Source organism: Akebia trifoliata, chromosome 9 (genome assembly GCF_017979445.1).
Source record: "Akebia trifoliata isolate Shusen 1 chromosome 9, ASM1797944v1, whole genome shotgun sequence".
NCBI classification, from domain to species: Eukaryota; Viridiplantae; Streptophyta; class Magnoliopsida; order Ranunculales; family Lardizabalaceae; genus Akebia; species Akebia trifoliata.
The window spans coordinates 25,215,326-25,241,190 of record NC_141383.1 but is presented as its reverse complement, the minus strand read 5'-3'; the positions used below and the strand labels follow the sequence as shown (position 1 = coordinate 25,241,190).

At 34.2% G+C, this 25,865-nt stretch overlaps 3 protein-coding genes across 3 annotated transcripts; 1 reads left to right on the top strand and 2 right to left on the bottom strand.

The window, feature by feature from the left end:
- Positions 1-1,053: 1,053 nt before the first annotated feature.
- On the top strand, positions 1,054-3,058 carry LOC147394980 (homeobox-leucine zipper protein ATHB-13-like). Its single transcript, XM_086454640.1, has 3 exons — positions 1,054-1,413; positions 1,537-1,913; positions 2,440-3,058. Exons 1-3 carry the CDS (start codon positions 1,287-1,289, stop codon positions 2,782-2,784), a joined length of 849 nt encoding a protein of 282 aa, XP_086310766.1. The 5' UTR covers positions 1,054-1,286; the 3' UTR covers positions 2,785-3,058.
- Positions 3,059-5,038: 1,980 nt separating this feature from the next.
- LOC147394979 (UDP-galactose/UDP-glucose transporter 3-like) lies at positions 5,039-10,294 on the bottom strand. The gene is made up of 7 exons (XM_086454423.1): positions 10,064-10,294; positions 8,998-9,095; positions 8,732-8,862; positions 7,751-7,781; positions 7,334-7,437; positions 7,047-7,168; positions 5,039-5,696 (listed from the first exon to the last, which is right to left on the bottom strand). Exons 1-7 carry the CDS (start codon positions 10,165-10,167, stop codon positions 5,288-5,290), a joined length of 999 nt encoding a protein of 332 aa, XP_086310549.1. The 5' UTR covers positions 10,168-10,294; the 3' UTR covers positions 5,039-5,287.
- A 12,047-nt stretch (positions 10,295-22,341) lies between these two features.
- Positions 22,342-25,414, bottom strand: LOC147394978 (uncharacterized). Its single transcript, XM_086453345.1, has 3 exons — positions 23,632-25,414; positions 22,791-23,600; positions 22,342-22,694 (listed from the first exon to the last, which is right to left on the bottom strand). The coding sequence occupies exons 1-3, from the start codon at positions 25,352-25,354 to the stop codon at positions 22,384-22,386; spliced, it is 2,844 nt and encodes a 947-aa protein (XP_086309471.1). The 5' UTR covers positions 25,355-25,414; the 3' UTR covers positions 22,342-22,383.
- Between the last annotated feature and the right edge of the window lie 451 nt (positions 25,415-25,865).

Below are 25,865 nucleotides of genomic sequence, written 5' to 3'. Positions count from 1 at the left end.
GAATTGGGTCTCCTTCAAATACAAAATTCCCGAACTTTTATTATTATTTTTTCCTTTCTCATTACATGAATGTCCATTCATATTTTCTACTTCTTTTTAATTTTAAATACAAACATATACTTTATATCATAAGTTTTTAAGGTTTTCTTTTGAAAAATTTGATTTGTTTGACGAATTCATTTGCAGGTATTAACTCTCAAGCGATTGAGGATATGAAAATTAGTCTTTTTTTTTAATTCAAAATAATTATCTAGCTATTTAGGTACCCGCTTTGTTCTTTTCATTAAAAGCTAATTATCTACTTTAATGGGGTTCCAATGGGTAATGGGTATGTATAGGGTTTGTTACGATTCCAAGGGTCTTATAATTGGAGTCAGAATCAGAAAAAAATATGAAATTGATATTTTGTTTAGGTGCCAATTCTTGGTATATGTGGAGCTGAACTAAAGTTGACCCATTGACATCCCTAATATGGACCTATGTCATCCAATTTGTTGGTGTTAGTCCGAATTACGAATCGAATCGATTCATGATATGGTTCAAGCTAGGTTCGTAAAATCAAGCGAACCACGAACCTACCAAATTTTGATTGAATTCGACAAACAAAAAAGCATGCCAGTTCATTAAATCAAAACACACTAGTTCACAACAATTTTCTAAATGGTTCAGTGAATCAAACCAATTTATCATTTTTTTTTTCATTGGTTATATTTCAAATTTGAATTATTATATTAATTTATTTATTTCTATTTAACTTAAATATTTTCGATAATACAATCGTAATTGTATATTTGAATATTATATATACATGCTCAAACCAAGCTAGCAAACTGATATAGGAACGAATGCGAGCCAAGAAACAAATTATCTCTATCTACACCGAACCAGATTGGGCAATGGATTGAGATAGCCTAGACAAAGATTAGGGCCCCAGATTGGTGACCTGTATGGTAAAAGATTAAAATTGAAGAAAAACCCACATCACCTCATAAGAAACACAAACATAAAGAATCAACCCATGTCTCCCTCTGTCCTTGAAAAAAAATGATATAAATATATTTACTTCTTCCTATGAGCTTATACAGCTGATAAGCTACCCAATTGAACACTTCTTCTCATAACATTTCTATTATTTTCTTTCACAAAATTGGCTGTGATATATTGCATCTCATATATCCTACATCTCTCTCTTATTCTAAATTTCTCAACCCTTCAAGTCTCTCTCTCTCTCTCTCACCATGACAGTCAGATCATCACAGGAGGTTTGTTAGATAGGAGCTTAAACCATGACTTGCAATGAGATGGCCTTCTTTCCTTCAAGTTTCATGTTACAAACTCCTCATGAAGAGGATCACCACCCTCCAATCTCTCTCAATCCAATCCTCACCTCATGTACAACACAAGACTTTCATGGTCTCTCTCTCTCTCTCTCTCTCTCTCTCTATATATATATATATATATATATATATATATATCTCTCTCTCTCTCTCTCTCTCTCTCTCTCTTAATGGGTCTTAACTATTTCTAATGGTGCAGGTGTTGCATCCCTTCTAGGGAAGAGATCCATGACATTTTCGGGTATTGACATGTGTGAAGAGAGGAATGGAGATGATGACATGTCTGATGATGGCTCACAAATTGGAGAGAAGAAGAGAAGGCTTAACATGGAGCAAGTTAAGACACTAGAGAAGAATTTTGAGTTGGGTAACAAGCTTGAACCTGAAAGGAAAATGCATTTAGCACGGGCTTTAGGTTTGCAACCAAGGCAGATAGCTATATGGTTTCAAAATAGGAGGGCAAGGTGGAAGACCAAACAATTGGAGAAAGACTATGACCTCCTCAAGACTCAATTTGAAGCAATTAAAGCAGATAATGATGCACTCAAGGCTCAAAACAACAAACTTCATGAAGAGGCAAGTGTTTTAATTCTCCGTGCTTACTTGCTTTTGAACTAGATCTTGCATTCTTGATTTTTCATTAGGGGAGAAAAAAAAAATTTTAATTTAGATTTGGGTCAGTTTTAAATATTGAAAACTTCTTCTTGGGTTTGCTTTTGAGATAGATTAAAAAAACTCATTCAAAATTTAAACCTTTTTTGAAGTTGTAAATAATTAGATATGGGCCTTGGGTTTTTTGAAAAAAGAAAAAAAGAAAGAAAAAGAAATTATCTTGTTAGATTGCTCAATCTGTGGGATATGGAGATTTTTTCCCCCCTACTTTGCAAGAAAAATGATTTGGGTCTTTTGAGAAAGATTTTGGGTGGTTGACTATGTTGTTGGATCATGGTTTTGAGGAACCAATCATGGTTTGTAAAAAAGATCTTTATTATTTCTTCTCTATTCTCTTTGTGTCTTACTTTTTGAGTGATTGGTTAATCATAGTTTTGGTGATATATTGTATAATATTTACATCTTGATTGGTGAATCCCACTGATTGCAGATCTTGGCTCTAAAAAGTAGAGAACCAACTGAATCCATCAACCTTAATAAAGAAACGGAGGCTTCTTGTAGCATTAAAAGTGAGAACAGCTCTGATATCAACTTAGATATCTCAAGAACATCAGCAATTGATAGCCCTCTATCTTCAAACCCAAGTAGACCTTACTTCCCAACATCAATTAGGCCTTCAAGTGTTTTCCAATTCCTCCAAAACTCCTCGAGATCAGATATCCAATGCCAGAAGATCGATCACACCATCCAAGATGAAGGCTTCTGCAACATGTTCGGCACCATCGAAGATCACTCGACCTTTTGGCCGTGGTCGGAGCACCAACAATTCCATTGAATCAAACCCGATTACCATATTTGTGAACTTAAGGGTGGGGATTGAGTTATTCCATTAGCATGATTACATGTATTAATATTTGGATTGGTGTATACAAATAGAAAAATGTTCACTTTAAGTTGGGCTAAGAATCAGTTTGGGTTTTTTTTGGGGGGAATAAAGCCTGTGGCTTTGGATTGCACACCATCTTTACCCATCATAGAGAGGTTGTTTTAATAGGTTGGATCATGGAACCAATCAATTTAAATTAGCTCCCCAGTGGGGTTTTTTTTCAGCTCTATCATGAACCATAAAATGTTAATAAAAGCTCTCTTTTATTATTGTGAACTCTACCTAGTGAGAGCTTTTGTCATCTTATAGTATTTGTGTATAAAAGGAAATTTACTATTAGTTATTAGTTATGAATGGTGATATCGCACTTGGTACACTCAATTGACTCTCCAGACGTGACAAGTTCAAGAATCGTAGATCTGTACACCTTAGGATACAAAAGTACACTTTCCCATAAAAAATATGTATCCTGAGGTGTAAAGATCTATTGTTCCCAAACTTGTCACTTCACACAAGTTCAAGAATCGTATATCTGTACACCTTAGGATGTAAAAGTACATTTCCCCATAAAAAATATGTATCCCGAGGTGTAAAGATCTATTGTTCCCAAACTTGTCACTTCAGGAGAGTCGATTGAGTGTGCCAGGGGGTAATCAGATTATCACGACTCATTAGTTATTAAACAAAACGTACCATTTTAGAAAAATAATTTATTTACCAAAAACAATTAAGAAACTATTTTGGTAAATATTTTGAAAACTTGATGAGTTCAATCTTGGAGTACCCTTTTGGTAAAATCCTCAAAAATAAAAGAGAGAAAAATTTATGAATGGTTTAGAGAGAGAGAGAGAGAGAGAGAGAGAGAGGGAAGAAGACAAAGAGAGTGATAAGAAGAAGACAAACAAGTTGAAATTGTCATTCCCGTGAAGGGGACTGCACTGATGACAAGTGAAGGGCTCCATGCCCTTGCAGAAAAGAAAGAAAGAAGAATGGTAGCGTAGGGAAGAGAATCCTCTCATTATTATTTGGTCTTACATGTGACCATAACGTGTTTGATGCCAGCATCTCGCATCAAACAACTGTGTCAACCGTGCCAGGTCACACTACTAGTGTGTCTAAATACTCTGTTTAACTAAAAAAAAAATCAATCTATTAGATTGTAATAAATGCCAATCAGATACAACAAATCATTTTTGTTCTATATATCATTAAAATAGAAAAAAAAAATTGTATTTTATGATTTATATTTAAGGTTATCTAGTCACTTTATATTATCTAGTTTATTATACTTTTTTTTTTTATGTAATTCTTCATAATAATCCTATTAGGCTTCATGTAATAATCAATCAATTTAATAGAAGTTATTTCTTCGACATAGTAGTAAAGCCTAAACTTTACTGAGAGTATGATCTAGGTAGGTCGGATATCAAATGAGTTCAATGTGCCAAGTGATTCACATTGTCTTTCTCACTTGGTCGACTTCACATTACGTGCTCAAATCCCTAAGTTCCAAAGGAGAAACCACCTCAAGGATTTCATTTATATATAGCAAGTGATGGGTTCATATAAATAAAGTCATACATAAAAACAAGAGAAAATTGAGGTGCCAGTTTTTTTTCTCACAAAATCTTATAGGCATCCGATTTCATAACAAAACTAAAAAAAAAAAATATTTCTACAAAAAATAATATCCAAACTTTTTCTCCTGGAATGCAAATTTTTTTTTTTTTTACTAAACGAAGAAATATCAAAACTTCTGAGACAGAAGTTACACAAAACAAAACAAAAAAAAAAAAAAACATCAATTTCCTAATATGAAAACGTGACCTGAGCACCTGTGGAAGGGTTAGAAAACATGGATTAGTGTGTATGATAAGGGAGGTAGGATGACAACTTTTTTATTGTTATAAAACTAACATAGGTTAAGGAAACCGCAGAGATGATTCAATATCTTAGAATATTGGATTACGAAAACATTGGAAAAAGATAATTATTGGCATGTTTGTGATATTAAATTGGAGAGAACACATGGTGATGTTATATGAAAGTGTGTACCATGGTTTAAACTTGGGATTAGTCAACCCTTTATCAAACAAATAAATGACTAATCAGCGTGCGTCCGTCCAAGCGCGTGTGTGTGTCAAGTTATTTGTGATTCAATGACCAATGTTTCTGACATATTACTAGCCTTGTATGCCCCATATCCAGTAAATGTACCACTTATAAGCTAAAGGAAAAAAGAAAAGAGAGAAACAATAAGCCTTGAAGGTCAAAACTGCGATTTTACACCGCTTAATGTTACGTGAGAATATACTCAATTACAGTAGTGATAGTCTAAAAAATTATCTGAAGGGATGAGAAACCCTTAAGCTGAGACCCATTTATTGTACCGACCACCAAAGATGGAAACAAGAAGAATATATTGTAATCGTATAAAGATAAATATCAAATCTTACATGGGCTTTCTCTTCTTCTGAACCTTTTGCAGTTTCTGCCACTTTAGGTAGATTTGGTATGACAACCCAGAGAAGACCATGATGACACTTCCCCATTGCTTTGTTGACAGGGGATTGCCACTCAACAGGGAAGAGACCACGATACTAACAAACTTGCGGGTTGTGGTGATAGTAGTGTTGGCAAGGGAGCCAAAGCGGCTGATGGTCAAGAAGATGAAGTTCTGGCCAACAGCCCCACACAAGCAGTAGAGGAAGATGTCCCAAGCTACCTCGGGATGTTGCCTGCAGAACTGGACTGCCTCGAATCCGCTCCCATGCGGCCAGCCAAACATGTAGACCATGTTATATATGGTGCCCCATAGATTCATTCCTAACATAATATCCCAAGCACTTGTCTTTGGGTACCTGTACAAGAAAGATTCAATCCAATTGATGGGAGTGAGATAGGCATTCATGTTTGATGGATGAATAAAATATGCATGCAAGATGACATTAATGTGCCAGAGCAACAACAACAAAGCTTTATTCCAAAGATTGGGGTTGGCTAAATGAATCTTATGCCTCTATTTCACTCTACCTGAGTCAAGTTTTCTATTATTGGAAGTGAATTCATATCTTCTTTCGTTATCTCCATCCAAGTTCTTTTGGGTCTTCCTCTCTCTCTCACTCTTCTATAACTTTCAACTTGAATATTTCTTCTTACAAGGGTTGTGATGGTCTTCGTTGAACATGCCCAAACCATCTGAGTCAACTTTCTCTTAGTTTATCACTTATGTGAGTTATACTTACATTTTCTCAATGTGTTCATTTCTAATTTTACCTTTCGCAATCTTTCCACTAGTTCAACTCAACATCACTATCTTTGCTACACTCGATTGATTAACATGATACTTCTTGACCGTCCAACATTTAGCTCCATATAGTGAAGCTAGTCTTCTACCATCTTGGTGCCTAAGTCCATAGATCATTCTAAAATGCAAAATATAAATGACTTACTTAGATGGTACTACTTGATGCATAGAAAACAAGGATAAAGTGTTACATGGAGCAAATGATTCATTATGCTTTCATATTCAATCAAGATCTCAAGTCTTTGTGAAGCACAAAAATTCAAAACAAGAAATGTATGAATTTGATTCCATCCAATTCATCACCCGTTAAAAGTGTGTGATGAAACACCCAAGCCCCATATATCCAATATGACGAAGGTTGTTCTTTTAGCAAAAGAGCTGGAAGAAAGAAACGAAACAGAAGCTACTGAGATATTTCCTAGCAGTCTCAGATGTGTTATAGAGGGTATTTTAGAAATACCCCTATTAAATTGCTGATATTAGGCTTACCCGCAAAATGCAAGATTAGTTTACCCCCTTGACCGTAAGTCATCATTGCGTTTTCTTGATGATTTAATGGTGCAGTTTTGAGTTTTCTTCAAAATGCTCTTCAGATACTTAATTAATAAATAAAAATTTGAAAGAAAAAAAAAATCAAAATTTCACTGTTCAATCATCAAGAAAAAGCAACGTTGACTTATGGTCATGGGGTAAACCTAATATCACCAATTTAACAGGGGGGTATTTCTAAAATAAGCTACTTTTTTTCAATCTAACCATGACAGGCATATTTTTTACTTTGAATTTTCAAACTAAGCTAACTTACAAAATCAACACTTTGAGTAAATCCAAAATATTCAGGATTCAACATTTTCAGATTTAGTTGGACATCCATGCAAAATAATCAACTCCTTAACTGTCATACCTTGCTGTTATCGAATCTTGAGTAGCATTTGTGAATCCATCAAATGCTAAGTTCAGGAAACACAATCCGTATCCAAGGGGGGCATTTGGGTGAGCCAACTTGCTTATTGTCTTTTTGCTAGTCTGCGATCAACCCAAACATTAACAAAGGAAACTTCCGTGATTATCAAGCAGAGCCAAGAATAATAGAGAATTGCCATTTAGTTCTCTAAACTAAGTGAAAATCAAGCAGAATAACTTTGCTATTGTAACCTCTATGCCTATGAGTTAATAGATACAACTCGTCACCTTTAAGAGTGCGTATGCTGATACCCCTCCGGCAACAAGTAGAGTGCACATATACTCAGGAAAAGTGTATTTAATACCATAAACGAGTGCGCCCATCAGCATAACTGCATTGAGGTTAAATATGCATTAGTTAGTCATGAACTCAAAAACTCTCAAAAAAAAAAATAATAATAATAATCTTGATTTGAAATGTTGCAGTCGATTTGAAGCCTCAATATAAACCAACAGATATTTAGATGTGCACGATTTTTCTTTTTACTAGGTAAGCAAGGTGGTTAGCTGTCAATGTGAAAGTGAGTTCAATGGGATTTGAACCAAGATCGTGGGTTTAGAATAAAATGACGATAATAATTTGATAATTTCAAATTAAAACTGTATACAAGAAAGCTTGCGTGTGTCTGCACATGAAAATCTCACCTGGAATCATTTTTGAGGATTTTGCCAGGACCTGCAAGCAACAAGAATAATCATCATCATCATCTACAACTTATCCCAAATACAGGATTGGAACCGAGACTAATATTAGCATGAGAAGAACAGTAGATTTATTGATGGATTATAGATGGACTCAGTTCAATATTTTAAGTCAAATTAGCTAATTTGGAAACAGAGTTCTTAAGGGCTTAGCTAATAAATGAGAATTAGAATTCTGCTCTTCTTATCAATCTAGACCTTTTTAATTAGTAGTCATATGTAAAAGATATTCAATACCGACTGAACGAACCAAAATAATTAGATCCATAGCATTTCAATGTTATATTTTATGTGTTTTTCACCTGTTCTAGCTTCTACTAGAAGCATTTACAAGTGACTCTACAGTTGTACGGAAACCGAAAAAGTTGGGCCATTCTCAATTTCTCCCCATGGGCATGTTGGAACATGATCCCTATTACCAATTATTTGGGAGTCTTTATAACACTGATTGTTACTTGTTTCAAAAAGCTAAATAATCTATGTCAATACCTTCCACAAGTGACCATCAACTGATATCATTATTCCATTATTGTCCCTAATTAGATCTAATCTACTTATTTACAACACTCAAATCAGTCTCGTAGTCGCTAACCTCGCTAATTTGAAATTTTTTAGCCAAAACAAACTTCCCTACATTGGCGATCATCCCAAAAAGTAACTCTCCCCCCATTCACCACCATAATTCATACATTTCTACGTTAGAGAAAGTTCTACCAATGGTCCTCCAAAATCTAATTTGTGGATATATTTGTCCCTACACGATTCATTATAAAACTTCAGTAGTATTGCATTTGAAGTTGACACTTAAAAGCTAAAACACTTCCAGGACTCGTTAATAGTGTCATGAAGAAATGAGTATAAATTGGATTGATTGCAACAACAAAGATGAAGAGAAACATTAAAATTTGGAAAAGTCAAACTTACCTGGGCAGGGTAACTGATGTACTTTAAAGCCTCAATTCCCATAGCTGGGCCAATCGTGTTAGTGATACCGGCACTCCAGTAACTCCACCATGGAGCACCACCTCTACTGCTTCTCGACCATAGCTTTATCACTGTTCAAGTAAAAAAAGAAAAAAAGGTGTAAAGAGTAGATTTTCAACTGATATTTGACTACAATAAATTTGTGAAAAATAAAAATAAATGAAATCATAGATACACAATTTACAAGGAAAAAAAAAAATACTTACTCACAAATGACCAAATCAAACAAAAAACATTTTGGGCAAGGTTCAAAAATGAAAGATGTTCGAACCGTTTCCCATCCGGGCCAAATCGCTTAGTGGAGCTGAAATCAAGACAAGCTCATATTAGAAACTCTTCTACTCTTTTTTCTATCAATAAAAAATACTCATTAGTGACCTACGAGATGATATAAAACATGATCAGATGCCACATGGATATTAAACACAAATTTTTTTAAACAATAAAATTTTTTATTAAAAGACTTTTTTCACCATTGGTCAATGCATTTTAAATATGAGAGTTCAGTAGTTGTCCGTTTTCAAACCCTTTGACTAGGCAAAAAAAAGTTTATATATACACTTTAAAACCTAATCTAAACTATGAACCCTATAGTGTGGAAGTGTCGTTTGGGCCAATGTAGTAGTCCACATGGCCTAAATGAAGACCTCAATCTAGGCTCTAAAAAGATTTGTTTTTGCAATTTAAAAAAAAAATGTATAACTAGAATTGTAATTTTAAAAACTTATACGGGACGTTTTAGTAAATCTCTCATATTTAGTAATTTTCTCATTGATTTTTTTAAATTCTCAAAGTTTCACATTTTGACTTACCTTCTTAATTAAAGTAGCATATTAGGCATTCATCCCTTGACACTTTGACTAGTCGTTGTGAATTGTGATCATTAAATGACCAAATTAACCCTCTGTTTTTAATTTCTTTTTTCAAACTACATCTCATATTTTTCTCATTTAAAAGATTAATGTCACGATCTATGGTTAGGATTTGTCAGAGTTCAAAAGTCTGGGAGACAACCATATTTTTTGATGAATCTAGGGAGGCATTCCTAATTTGTCAGAGTTCAAATCTAAACCCTAAGTTTCCAACATTTTCTTCCCTAAATTCATCCCAATTTCATGCACTAAATATTGAGACCCCCAAACATAGAGTTTTCTGAATCAAAATCTCCAAAACAAAACACGATCCATAAGACAGTTGAGATCACATTAGATCCAAAAACAAAAAAAATATAGAAATCTAACAATAAGAGATAATTAGATTTCTGAAACTTACACTGTTTCCTGAAGAACACCTTGGGTTATATAAGCTGACCAAATCCCTACTACGCAGAACACCAACAACAGAACTCGACCTACTCCGGCGCCGTGACTTTCCATTTCTGCTGAAATCTCGCCGGAATTTAAGAATCCGGCGAGAACCAGAGGTTCCAAGAGTAAATCTCCCGCCAATTTTGAAGAAAAAAAAAAAAAATAGAGAAGAAGAATGTAGAAAGGTTAGAACTTAGACGACGAAAATAAATTTGGCGCAGTAAATATAACGCTCATATTTTCAACTTTTCTGTGTTGACCGTTTTATTTGAAAGCTATTGTATTCCACGTGGCTAACTATGATTGGTTAAATAAAATAATCTTGCATTCCTATTGGCTGTTAAGACGCGTATATTTGACTGATGACATATTTGTTGGGCTTGAACCGGGCTTGGTTCAATCAAATTCGACCCGTTTAGGTGGGCTCTGTCGAAGACTTGAAGTTATGGCTAAAAATCACTTAGGCCCGGTTCAAGATAGTTTGGATTTGGGCTTTGCAACTCATGTGAGTGACCCAATTTGTGGTGCTTCTAAAAAGTGAGGTTTTGTTTTCTTTTGTAAAAATGATGATTTTAAAACTCGTTTTGATGTCTGATGTCCATGAATGAGATCGAGTTGTCTCAGACGAGTTTTTCGATACTTTTGAGTTATCTCATTTAATAACGAGAAAAATGAATCATGGTTTTAAATCCTGTCCGATACATTTGACTTGTCTATTTGCCTCGTTGGTAGACGATACCGAAACATATTGGACGAATCGTCTCGATCTCGGATGGGATTTAAAACCACGTTAAGAACTCCAAGTCTAAGTCTTTTTGTAGAGATGAGAGTAGAGAAAGAAAGAAAATTCAAGAGAATAGAGGTTGAGAGGTTTGGGAAAATTAAAATCTAGAAGAAGGTGAAGCAAAGTGATAAAGGTGTTTTCTTGTATCAATTTGCCCTATTTTCTTTATAGGGAAATTGAGCTCTAACACTCATATCTCAGTGAACGTAGCATTTAGATGAATCACGTAAAATCTTATATTGTAAGTACTGTGTTCTTACTCTTTCTTTGTGCGATTTTTATATTTTTTGCATTTGCTACTATTAGTTAGATTTATGTTTCATTGACATTATCAAACAAAGTATTGGAAGGTGTGGCATACAAGATGTTTAGTGAAATACCCAATAGGTATTTGATCAAATTACTAAGTGAGCTTCATAAAAGTGTTCAAATACACAATAAGTAGTATCAGAACTTAGGTTATTTATGGGGTTTGCAATGGTGGAAAAGGATACAATGATGATCGAAAGTTCCAGTGGGGTAAAATTTGAGGTGAAGTCATTTGATGAAAAATCAAACTTTACATTGTGTCAATTGGCAAAGGAAGACGATGAATATTCTTTTCCAAGAAGGACTTCATGATTGCAATCAAATTCGGTTATGTATAGGTGGGCTAATTATTATTCTTTAGGTTGAGCGAAATCTATATTAATCAATACTAATAAATCTATATTAATCTGTAAGGAGAATTAAAATTTATTCTTCCTCGAATCTGAGCCATTTTCGAGGTTAGAAAAGTTCATGCCAATACACTAGATGATTATGACTTACAATCAGACCAATTTGTTGCTCTTGTAAATATACACTCACGATGCCATACCACCTTTTATTTTGCGTCAACTTTTAATCATTTGGAAAAGTTTTCTAAGTTAAATATTAAATTTATTTTATTCTAATTAATTTAAAAGAGAAAGCAATGAACTATATCTTTGGGAGAACCATACAATGTTGGCCGGAGATTGATGATGGGGCTAGGTTGTTCATTTTGTGTTAATCTCTTCTCACTACAGTAAATAGGGATATAGTGACAGTCGACCGTCGCTATAGGGAAAAAATTGTCGCAAATACATATAGTGACAGCCATTCGGGCCGTCCGTGGTCGTTGCTAAAACCTCCAATGCTATATGTATTATCGACGGCCAACTATTCATAAAACTGTTGTTATATATAGGACTTATAGCAACAGCCGCCATTGGCCGTCGCTGTAGGGTATTTTATATATATATATATACCCATTGTTATAAGCTTTTAGCTACGGTTGCCGACTGTCGCTATAGGGAATTTTTGTAAAAAAAATATTTGATCTTTAACTATAGTCACAACCGTCGCTATATGAACTTTTGAAAAAAAAAATTGATTTTACACCTGCCTCCCTCACATGTTGTTGAATATTGGAAATATCCCTATGTTTTGAAATTGATGACCTAAACCCCAACTACCAACATGAGAAGACCCTGCTCCTCGACTTCAACTTTCGTAAATCTAATTGTCAATCCAAATTCTAGTCTATAATTTGAAACTACAAAATATATTATCACTACTTATTACAATAACTTTACAAAAATATCCTCATATACATTAAGTTGAGAATTTTTCAAATTAAAAATCCTATCCACTTTCACATCAAGAAGTATGATATGAGGTTCCAACTTGAGGTCACTCCAGCACTACTCAACAAGAAATTACAGCTGATCAAGACCAATAACAAAAACTTACAATTTCTCTCTTCAACTTATGAGCAACTCAAGTATGTGATCGTGACCGTACAAATTCCTCTAGCCTGCCCCATACTTCTAGAGCTGCGGCTCGATCCTGGTGTCTCTTATTCTTGCTAATATGCACATTCAAGTTACATTTACATATAATGATGTGTACATAGTATGCTAAAAGACGAGAGAGAGAACATAGGCTTCAACCCATGGCTTAGTAGACTAATATGCATGTGTGCAACTTTGAGGTTGTGGGTTCGAGTCAAGCTTACCCATCAAAATAAAGAAACACATGACATATTCATCAATTTACATTAATGCTAGTCAACATTTAAACAACTAAGGAACTCTAGAAGAAGCATTTGCTCATCGAGATGATCTTCACATTCCACTGTTTCACCATCTTTGCAGACTCCACACTGTCATTCAAAACGCATGAAAAACCCCATAACTGCATAAGAGATACATTTTACATTAGTGTATTATTTCTTTTATCAAAGAAAAAAAAAGTTTCAAGCTCATGATGAAAAAAAATGCTCAAATCCAATCTATAGCACTTACCTATCCCTCGTTGTTTTGCTATACCTCCACTTGTATCCTCTAATGAGCAACTTGAGAAATGTTAGACACTCACTCAGTAGGGAGAGTGTGAGAATGTCATTTTTGATATTAGTGAGCTAAGGGTCCATCTTCACTTAGTAAAACTTTGCACTGATCCACTATTACCATCACACTACCTGTTATATAATTACTCAAGTTTTATTATATGTTGGACTGCAACCTATTAAGTATAAGATAAATCTATTGAGTGTTCTATACTGTATACATTAACACATTCTACATTGTCAAAAACAACAAAACAAGTAGGTATTCCCAGTGCATATGCTACATTTTGTGTACAACACCTCTTGAAATGAGAAGTATCCTCTTTGCAAATATATGGTCATTCACTTGTCCTATTGCATTTGTCTTAATTGTGATTGTAAAAATGAACTGTATATACAATTCAGCATATGCAGATCTTCTGGCATCTTCTATCACAATATTTTAAAAGCTTCAGAAAGGAAATCAAAAGTGTTCTCTCTCTATATTTGGTAAACTATCCTGGATGAACTATTAAAGATATACCTTTGAATGTTATAAAACTAGCTTAATGGCATGTACTGATGCTGCATTGTTCATGATGATCATGTTCAAGTGCCCAATCTAAGATTAATTCATCCGTCTGTAACTTAGAAATAAAAAATTACAATGCATAACAGATGATCAAAAAACATGTACCTATTTATAATTAAGATTTACCTATTTATAATTAAGATTATAGAAAAAATATAGTATCCAAACAATTGAACAATTTTTTAGTTAATCATGTACTTCTTTCATTAGATATGGACGGATGCATATATTGAAAAGATGGTAACATTTTACTCAACCATCTAAGAAAAAGGTATACACCACAGTAAGAAGTTTTCATCACAAATTCCATGTGTCAGAAGAATAATGCACGTAAAAAATAGCTACTGGAAGCAAGTGTATTATTGTAAGATTTCAAAAGAAATCAGTACCCAAAAGCCATTGTAGCTGCAATGGCTTGTATTTTGAAAGAAAGCCAGTCATCTAAATTAAGGGTAGCCGATACTGAAAACATATTGGGAAAAAAGCTATAAAATACACATCAAAACCTTTAAATTCATAACTGGAATCGTAGACAAAATTGTAATGATCCACCATACATGAAAAAAGTCTTCCATGTACATGTCATCAACAATCAAATGATTGATTTAGACAAACTTAAATTTGTACTTCTACCATAATTGGGAATCTTAATGATGCTTTGTTTGTCTGTTTGCTTGTTTGTTTGTTTCCTCACATGCTTTGTATCTAGACCATATATGTCTCCATGCGTTTAATGGATGAGTGTAAGTCGTCAATTCCATTAAGGGGGTATAGGGGCACATTGTTTACCCATCCATTCTAAAGTACACTATAGTAAAATAGGGCTATAGTGACAGCCGTGATCATTGCTAATAGGGACAAATATCGTCACAAAAGCATATAGCGACATGTCTAAATGCATTCAGCCAACACCAAATTTTTGTGATACCCTTCTAAACACATTCGTTCTCTATAATAAACTTCTCATGAACTAAATCATTTTAAAAATATATTTATCAAAAATATGCAATGAAAATTGGATGTATCAGCATGCCAGGTTTCCTAAGGATCACTGTGAAACTTTTTATCATCATTAGACACAAACACATGCATCCATGTTTATTAAATAGGTAACAAAACATTATTAGTAAAGTAGGGCAAGTAACTAGAAAGAAAGACTACAAAGGATACGTCTAGTCACTTTGTGCTCCCATGAAAACAATCTTTTGTTTTCTCTTCTACTAATTCTTCCTTATAAAAATAAGCTGATATGTACTTACTATATAAATAAGAAGCAAGACTGTCATTTGCAGACACTTCATTTTTGCACTTACCTGATTAATCAACTCGTTAACTCGATTGTGACGGTTCCCAATGATGGATGAATATTCCAATGTTTTTTATTTGTTATTAGATATGTTTCAGAAATTTGGATGAGGTATTTCAAGCTAAAAAAAATTTAGAAATCATACTACGCTAGGAAAATATGACTCAAAAACATAGAAATCATCATTGTGAGATAGAAATAAGCTTTACAAGAAAAATCGCTAAAAAATGATCAAATTATCAAAATACTCTTAACATCAAAACATTTCAAGAGCCTACATTACGCTTAGGAGAACTCTTTCAAACACATAAAATAACAAATTAAAATCAAATAAACTGTTTCGCCAATTTTCACAAACTTCGACAAAATTACGAAAATACCCCTCATAGGGTCCACGACCATTTCACATAAAAAAAAACTCATAAATGACACAAACTGATACTCCCATTGAATTCCTTACGAAAAACTAATTTCAAAATATCCCAAAACATCAAAAAATGACCTCTTAACGCAAAAGTCCTCTTTGAGGGCAAAACGATAATTTTTCAACCTTAAAAATTTAAAATTTCAAAATTAATAATTAAAATATTAATTAATGTAAAATGAAATCTTAATAAATTGAATAAAAATTTTTTAAACAAGTAAAATCAATTAATTAAGCGTACGGGCCAAATTTTAAGTGGTAACCCACATGATATTTATAAAAGACCCTTTTATCTAGGGTCCCAAAGAATTAAAAATATAATTAGGAAGATTTAAAAAAAAAACTTAAAAATATTCATTGTACGTAAGAATTAAAATCATAATTCAAAATCCTAATTAACATTATCTTAAAAAGACCTAGTCAAACTAAAAGACTTCCAAAAACTCTATAAAAAGGAGTCTCTATAACCTAATCTCGCAAGTCAAGAAAAATCCTATGAAATAGAGGTCAAAAACTCTCCCCAACCTTCCCAAAACCTTAAATCTCAAATCTCAACTCCCTACTTAACACCCAAATCCCATTTTTTACTCAAAAACACCTAGAAACCTTCAAAACACCCAGAACATTTAGACAATATTCAAATCTATGAGGAGAATACCTCATCTCGGAGATCGAAAGCTGATCTGATAACGAAGATATGAGCAGGAAAATTCATACGAGGAACGTACTCCACCAAATCTGAGGGAATCAACTGTTGCAATCATCAAGTAAACTAGTTTTATTTATTTATTTTATTGTTTAGGTTATTTTTTAGTGATGTAATTTTTGGGAAAAATAGAGATCGACATTTACCAGGCAGGATTGGTACCTAATACCTTCCAATCCCGTAACATGATCCCTAGACCCGTAGTTTCTTTTTCGCAGATTAGTGCTATTTATCTATTTAGAGTCATGATTCGGTTCTTAGACCGTAAAACTAGGTGGAGACTCCCAAACCCTAAAAAACAGATCTGTACCCGTGGATCGATGGCGCTTTCACCATTGCTCATGTACACGTATATAAGCACATGTTGGCCTCTTTCTGCACAATATCCCACCAAATTCACAAGGTTTTTATGATGTAATCTCCCAAGTAACATAACTTGATAACAAAAGAGAAAATCAATTGTTAAAGCCATTAAAGTTATCGTGGGGAAGGATGAATTTAATCTGACAGACTTGAATCTGAGAAATGGATATTTTCACAAAAGAAAGCATGCCTTAAAAGAGTAATTGGAGCTTCTAAGCATACTAAAGAGAATAATAAGTGCACAAATTTCAACAATAAAATGTATAAAAATCGTAACATCAGAGTCTCTTAGAAATGAAGAAATCAGAGTATGGCCACAGAAGAATACAAACTTTGATTGTAACTTTTCAAAGTAATATAAGGTGACGGAGATAAAAAATGAGACATTTTTTAATTCCATAAAGTGGTAGTTTGTGTGAAGCAAAGCAAATAATGATGTAAACTTCTAAGAAGGCTCATAACCAGGCTTTTCTATATGTAGCATGCAACCTAAGGTGTTTAAATTCCAATAAAAAAGCATGCCACGTAGATACCGTATGTTGTTATAGGAATGGGACACCATCCTAGATCGCGACTTTTTATACTACTAATCTCAAAAGAGTTAAAACTATCAACTGTCACACTAGTAAATAAGTTATTCCTACCAATCAAAAAAAAAAAAAAAAAAGAAGTTACTCCTGAGAAAATCCAATACAGTGAATCTCAAAGCTATATTGCTAAAGAAATTCAGCAGGACTACCTCTGTTTGGAATTCCTTTTCCCCTTGCTTAGAGTCAGTAGCCAACACTTTAACTGCGACAATCTCTCCATCCGACATCTGAGCTTTGTAAACAGGACCAAATGCCCCTTGGCCTATCACTGTTGTGAAGTTATAAGTTGCTTTTTGCAGATCTCTGAGAAAGCACCACTAGAAGCAAGGTTAGATAAACAAAATAGAGAGGAAACTTACAGCTTAAGTGCTTAACTTAGAAAATAATGATAAAAAAATGATTGAAATAAAATTAGAACCTGTACTTCAAACCTATGTTTCTGTGTATCAAAATTAACAATTAGTTTTTCACAGAAATAACAGGTATTAGAAGTTGCAGGCTACAAAGAAGAAATAAACCAAGAAAATTCTCGCAACCTTGCAAGTTTCAATATGAAACCCACACTATTTTTATGCAATAAAAAAATGTAGAATGGTTTAGACACTCTGAAAAATAAAAAATCACATAATAATACACGTAAAATGATAGAACGTGTCTTATAACCCTCTCTCATTCCATCTACTTGAGACGTTGCAACTTCTCATTAATTCTCAAGAATACCATAGAATCGTGAGACCTATCTCTAATAATTACATCAATAAAATCATCTCTTATTTCTGTAGGGAAATTTTTTATGCTCAGACCTCGTTCTTCAGATTTATCATGTCTTCCAAATGGTTGGGTAACATGATTCAGCAAAGCTTTCTTCTGACTGATAATTGATATAACCTGCCAAACTACACCACAAACCATATTGGTCATTTTCCACCTTTCCAAGGATTCAGCCTTTCATTTCCTTCATCCAAATTTTGACACAATGATAAGTCCTTCACCTTAGCTCGGTTCCAACTAAGTTTGCCAGGAAAGCTTATGACAAAAATTGGTCAATCCAACTGACTATTCAAAAATGTGTGTAACATAGGCAGATATATGTTTCTAGCATGAAAAAGATTTACCACCAATTTTCCCATTAATGTGCTTTTGTAAGGTGAAGACAATAGGGAATCGCCATTAACAACATCTGAAATTCATTTGAAGTCACCAGGAACTGAATAAATCATTTTTCATAACCTAGAAAATACACTCCATTGATGATAAGGTCCAACATGACAAAGTAAAGTAGATGGATAGGTCACAACCCCAACAAAATCTTAAGCAATGAAGAAAAAGATGCCCTGTTGAATTATAAAAATGAAATAAAAAAAATGGACCCTCTTGGAAACTAGAAGGAAGATCTTTACATCTCACTGAAGTTATATGACCCTTTCATGTATGTTTATCTGTAAAAGAAGTATAACCTTTGGCTTGTAGCCTTCTTTCATATTCAAAATAGAAGGGGACCTAACACAAGGCAAGTACCAACAATAACTATGTTACGTGCTAATCTTCACCCACAAATACTTTAACACATGCAGACACATTAGCCTCACAAACTAAGGCCAATTCTTTTGTCCATAGAAAGCAGCATATCCAGCGAAGCAGAATCAGATCAGAAGGCAAAGATAAGTACCAAAACATTATTGAGGGAAAATGTTGGTTAGTGAGGGTCCGTGTGGATACAGGAGCCAGAAGTACTTAAAACATAAGTACTTTTTGAAGTACTGTCTAGAGTAGGTGAATAATTGTTGTGTGTTTGGATGCAGTTTCTAAAAAGTACTGTTAGAAGTACTTTTGATAGAGTTTTGTATTTGGAAACTATTTTGGATTCTGTTAAAATGATTAAAATGCCCTTGTAAGTATCAGTTATTATTTTTAACATTATAACTCAACAAATTATTCTTCAAAAGAAATAAAAGTTATTGTTTTTATCCATAAAAACCAATATAAACACCCAACAATTATAAACAAATAGAAGATATTGTGAGCAAATATATACAACCACTAAAAATATGAAGAAGTTTTCACCACATCAATCGATAGTAAATTTTTGTGTAATTATTCACATCAATCTTGCAATAAGAAAATTTCAACCATGGTTGAAATGCTCATGGATAAATCATTGAGTGAGCAATTGGGGGAGGTAGAAATTCAAATTCAAATGCTACACTAAAAGGCTATCACCACATCAATGGATAATAATAAAATATTATTTAATTGCATTTTTGAGGATATGCTTGTAATTTTCAAAATTTATGAGGGGCATACTTGTCCCAAATGCTACACCAAAAAGCTACCACCACATCAATGGATAGTAATATAATATTACTGCAATTGTATTTTTGAGGATATGCTTGTAATTTTCAAAATTTATGAGGGGTATATTTGTCTCAAATGTTACACCAAAAGGCTACCACCATATCAATGGACAGTAATATAATATTATTCCAATTGCCTTTTTGAGGGTAGGTTTGTAATTTTCAAAATTTATAAGGGGCATACTTGTCCCAATCCCGTCATTTTGACTATATTTTGTGACTCCGCATAAGAGTAGTTTAGAGAAGTAGCACCATCGGTATTCTGTGAAAAAACACTAAAATGACTCCACAATAATGTAGTTCTTTCTAGGAGTTATTTATCCAAACACCTTTAAAGTGCTTCTGATTCCCCGCAAAAGTCAGAAGTACTTAGAAAAGTCAATCCACAAATGCCCTAAAGTTTTTACAAACTTAGAAGATGGGACGCACCTCTCATTTTGGCAAAGCTTCAATGTACAGCATGCATCATAGAGACACCAACAAAAATCAGTTAATGATACATTAGGAAAAAAAATCTACAAAGTTAAAGGAAGACACACCACTAAACACCTATTAAGGCAAATATTTAAGAGATAGAAGAAATATTTAAGCAGTCTTTTGTTCATAATATTATTTACAAGTTGAACAAATACTTTATCTTTTCCCTCCTCCTTTATCCGGGCTTGGGACCGGCAATGTATAATATTTAATTTTACATTGGCGGAGTTAAAAAGATGTTAGTTACCAAAAAACAGATATTAATTAAACAATATGTATGTAAAAAAGTCTAAAGAATTGAAAATAATAAAATAATAACCACGTAATAAATAAAGAAAAGAATTGAAAAATAAAATAAAAAATGTAAGTACATGATACAAAGATTTACAAGGTTCCCTAAAGGTCTGTGGTACGTACATGGATCCACACCGACTTAACGAGTAAGGTTAGCAACCTACGAACATAGGAGGAGCTCGACGGACAACAAATTGAAGCTTAATTAACACTAATTCTTTGCCAACCAGTACCATCTAGCATCACAAATCACAACACCTTCAACAAAGAGTTACTTGTACTACCATAGACCTAGAACTATCTAAAGAGGAAGAAAGAATGCTAATCTCTAAAACAAAATGTCTCTATTAATGGAGAGGTTTATGACTTTTATCACCCTATAACTGAAGGTGTTGTTGAAGGCACCCTCTCCAAGTAAGTACCTCTAGGATGATGTGTATTTAAAAATTCTACCCATGAAATCTAATTATACTTGTTCTTGTTCCCCATGCATTTTTCTTTAACAACAACAGAAACTACAACAGTAATTTTAACCAAAGCTCAAACAACTCAAACATCAACCAATTTAATAATTCATCAAAAAAAAGTAAACCATAATTCAGTTAGGAAACAAATTCAAAAGACTAAGGAAGCCAAGGAGTACATACATGATAATAGCAAACTATTACATTACTTATTTAAATTTGTTTTTCCTACAAAATTAGCACAAAAATCATTTACAAAATTAAACTTACTTCAAACTTATTCCCTCCACCCATTACATACAAGCTTAGTTAATCTAAACTTCAAATAAAAAAATTAATACAAATTTGAGCGAGTTCTCAAATTTAATAAGCAGAATTAGGGAGTGGTGGTCACCTGAAATCTGATTTCGTCTAATTGAATATTAGTTAGTTATAAAAATGAGAATTTAGGGTTTTGGTTTTAAACTGAACAAAAAATTAAATTAAAATTATAGAAATTGGTATTTTGGTTTAAAATCAAACCAAAATTTGAATAAACGCTATAGAAATTAAGATTACAGAGAAAAATCAATAAAATATGCAGGAAAACAAAATATGCAGAAAAATCTAAGGTTTAGGAATCGATTGGAGAGAAAAATTAACAAAATATGTAGGAAAACATACATTAATTTTGGAGGCTGAGATCAGATCAGATCTGTTTAGATTGAACCCTCACCCGTTTGAGAAATCAAGAGAGATAAAGATTGACAGAGAGGCAAAGAGATCTCGACAAAGACAAATATGTCGAGTATGAGATGAGAGAGAGATAGAGACTTTGTTTTCGATTTTCAGAAGAGAGAGAGTGAGACTTCGTTTTTTGAGTATCGATTCCTTCTCTACTAAAGCAATCAGCGGAGATGAGAAAGAGAGAGTGATGCTTCGTTTTCAAGTACCGATTCCTTCTCTATTAAAGCAATCAACGGAGATGAGAGAGAGAGGAGAGAGAGAGGAGAGAGAGAGAGAGAGAGAGAGAGAGTGAGTGATTGATTTTGAGTTTCAGACAAAAGAGAGTGACTGACTTCGAGTTTGAGACAAGAGACAGTGAGAGTGAGATTTGGCAAAATAAACACTCTATAGCGACGGTCAAACTTTGACTAACACTAAAAGTTATTGTAGTGTCTAGAAGACCATGGTCAAGGGTTTATCATCACTGTGAAATGCTAGGTATCTCAAATATTCACCTAAAAGTTAATATAATTGCACGATGATAACAATTTATAAAAGTAAGAAAATCAAATAAAAAACTTAGAGAAATATAATTCATGATCTTAAAAACCTTTACATAATGGTAAATAACATAAAGTATAGGGCACTACTTGCTCATTTCATGAACCAAGTTCTCTTATTTTAATTAATTTATTTCCTCAACTAAATTTGTGCCAAATAATGGATCTCAAAACAGGGTTGAATGGGTCGGAATTTGTTGAAATCATTATTCTTACATAGTCAAGAAAAGGACATCCATTGCATTTATAACAAAAAAAGATTTCAACAAATATTAACCCATTGAACTCTATTTCGGAATCAATTATTCACAGAAATTCAATTGAGCAAAAGGCACTAAGAAAATCTTGGTTCATGTGCAAGTAATTCCTGCGATACTTGACGCATGTTTGGTCGAAGTTGTGGATTAACATTTACACAAGCAACAGCGAGCCTGACTACAAAAGCAATGTCATCTTCAACTTGTCGATCGATAGGAGGTGAGAGGCGTGGGTCTAATATATCCTTTAGTAGTATTCTTGGATCAGTCGTGGACCATAAAGATGATATAAGTTCCCTTGGATGCCTTCCCATGATCACTTCTATTGCTAAAATACCAAAGCTATAAACATCACATTTTTCAGTCACCACCATTGTGTAAGCAAGCTCTGCACAAAAAATGTAGACTAGTTGTAAAGAGCCGCGCCAAGTACCATATTTCAGAAAAAAATAAAATAAAAAGGGAGTTTATAGTAGAAATTTGCCTGGAGCGATGTATCCATAAGTGCCCGCAACTGTAGTCCATAACAATGAATCGGGCATTAAAAGCCTTGAAATACCAAAATCAGAGACACAAGCCTCAAATTCCGAATCCAATAGAATGTTTTTGCTTGATATATCTCGATGAATGATAGGCAGTGTGCAATCATGATGCAAGTAAGATAAAGCATGGGCTACACCTTTGATAATATTTACCCTTTTAATCCAATCCAATCCCATTGCTCCTTCCTGACTGTGGAGAATGTTAGCTAGGCTTCCCTTCTCCATATATTCATAAACTAAAAAAGTGTGCAGTCTATGAGAACAAAACCCGAAAAGTTTCACAATGTTTCGATGCCGAATTTCTGTTAAAATTCGTATCTCATTTGTAAAGGTTTTCATTTCTTCTTTCGAGCAAAACTCTCCATCGTCTTGTGAACAAAGCTTCTTTATAGCTAGTACATGACTTGTTGGTAGTTCTGCCTTGTAAACTCGTCCATGTCCTCCTATCCCAATGAGATACTTGTCGTCGAAATCTTTGGTGACTTCAATGATGTCTTCGTACACTATCCGTCCAGCATAATTCCACATCGAAAATACATCATCACTGTTTGAAGCAGTTTTAGTTTTCTCTATCCTTCTCCAATTCATTCGTCGGTGATAGAGAATGAAAATTCCAACAAGGACAAGAACCAATGCACCTAGGATTGAACCAACAATGGTGACTACAAGATTATGATCTTTTTTTTTAGCACCCATATTTCTAGGACGATTGCAAGGTGGCAAAGGTCCAAATTCACTGCATAAACCTTTATTATTGACGAATGCCTCCAACGAAGCATAAACCCTCTAACTCATTATTCGACAAATCGATGGATGACAAGCTGACCATTTTTCTTAAAGAAGATGGAATGGAACCCGTGAGCTTATTGTGGGAGAGATTCAACTTTAATAACATAATCAAATTTCCTAATTGTGTCGATATCTCCCCAATGAGTGAATTTTGACTAAGGTCTAGCAACTCCTGTAAGACTCTCAGATTGCCAAGCTGATATGGGATGGTACCCGTGAAATTATTTTTGCTCAAACGCAAATACCACAATTTCGAGCAATCGCCTACTTGCTCTGGAATTTTCCCACCTAGCTTGTTCATCGAGAGGTCGAGGAACTCCAAATTGGATAGTCTTCCAATTTCAAATGGTACTTGGCCCGAAAGTTGGTTATCGTTCAAGCTCAAATTGAACAGAACAGACAACCTACTCAACTCCTTTGGTATCTCTCCTACAAGTTGGTTTGAAGAAAGGTCGAGAACCCGTAATTGAGTTAACTCGCCTAATTCTTTTGGTATCCTCCCATTTATCTTGTTATGGCGGATTCGTAGGGCTGTTAAATTATGACATTCTCCCCAATTCGGTGAGAGCACACCATACAATTTATTGTAACTCAGATCAATATAGTTAAGATTCGGATATACTCCAAAGGATTCGGATAAATTTCCCTCGAGTTGGTTTCCTTCAAGTCGAACACGAAATAAGTTTGTGCAGTTTCTCAAGGTCTTTGGAATGGGACCTGTGAAGTGATTGTAGGCTGCAGTGAAATTTATTAACGATCTTCCTTTACATACTTGTTGGGGTAAGTAGCCCGATAAATCGTTTTCATTCAAGTGAAGTACAATTAAAGATGAAAGATTTCCTATTTCTTGAGGTAATGGACCTGATAATTGATTATGGAAAAGACGCAAATCGACTAAGTTCCTCAAAGTACCAATGTTAGGAGGGATTGATCCAGAAAGATAATTCTGATCAAGGAATATGGTGGTTAGCTTACTAAAATTGCCAAAAAATGGGGGAATGTGACCAACAAGATAGTTACCACCCAAACCGAGAGCGACCAAATTTTTCAAGTTTCCTATTTCTGATGGTATTGAGCCAGTGATTAGATTATCTAAAAGAGCTAGCTCTTTGAGACTTCTGAGGAGACCGATTTCATGAGGGATTACTCCACTAATTTTGTTGTAGTGGAGTTCGAGGTTCGTGAGTGTGCTCCAATTCATGAACATTCGTGGGTCTAACTGACCTGTTATGAAGTTATCGGCAATGTAGAGCACAGTAATCCTTGTGAGATTAGATAGAGAAAGAGGAAGGGTACCCGAAAAATGATTCGCAGTAAGATAAAGGTGGGTGAGTTTGGAAAGTGAACCGATGTTCGTGGGGATGGTACCCATGAGTTCGTTCTCACTTAGATCAAGATAGACAAGGTTCGGCAATGAAGAGAAATCTAAGTCGTCGAGCTTACCTTGCAAGCTTGCATTCGAAAGGTTTATTTTAGTCACGCTCCCGGCCTTGTTACAAGAAATCCCAAGCCATTTGCATGGGCTTGCACTAGTGGTAGTGTTCATATATGTCGTCGTGGTTGTCCATGAACTTAGAACAGCTTGACTTTGGAGACTGGCTTTCCACTTAAGGAGAGCCTCAGCTTCTGATTCAAATGCTGCTTGTGTTTTGCAAGAAAGTAACAGAACCCAAACAACTAACAATACAAGGGAGAAATATTTCTCAATATTGGCCATGGTAGAAGTCTTGATTCTTGGAGTGCTATAGCGTATAACCTATGAACTATTATATAGTTGATGGATAATCCTTTTAAAACTTGATTGGTGTCAAGTAGTGTTTGTGGTCATAACTATATATCAGATTTTTAATGGGTTACATTCACTTACACCTTTGAACTCTATCCGAATGCAGATATTCTTGCAAACAAACACCTCCCTTAAGACGACTTTTCATCTTCTCCTTTGAAGGGTCAAGCACGTAATTAGCCGTTCAAAAGGACGACTGTTTAATAACAATACAAGTCTCAACTCTATACTGGTGATGGGCCTCTGGATTTACTCCACACATCTTAAAAGACAACTGACTGTTTAGATATCTAGTGGTGAAGAGCAGATTTGATGCACAAGCCTCAAAGGATGCCACTTAGCACACTCTTCACGTCTCAAAGGCGCTTTGAATTTATTCCACCTCCTACATTTCCTTCAAAATTTGAAATACTTCCTTGGAAATGCCATGTGAAATTCAATG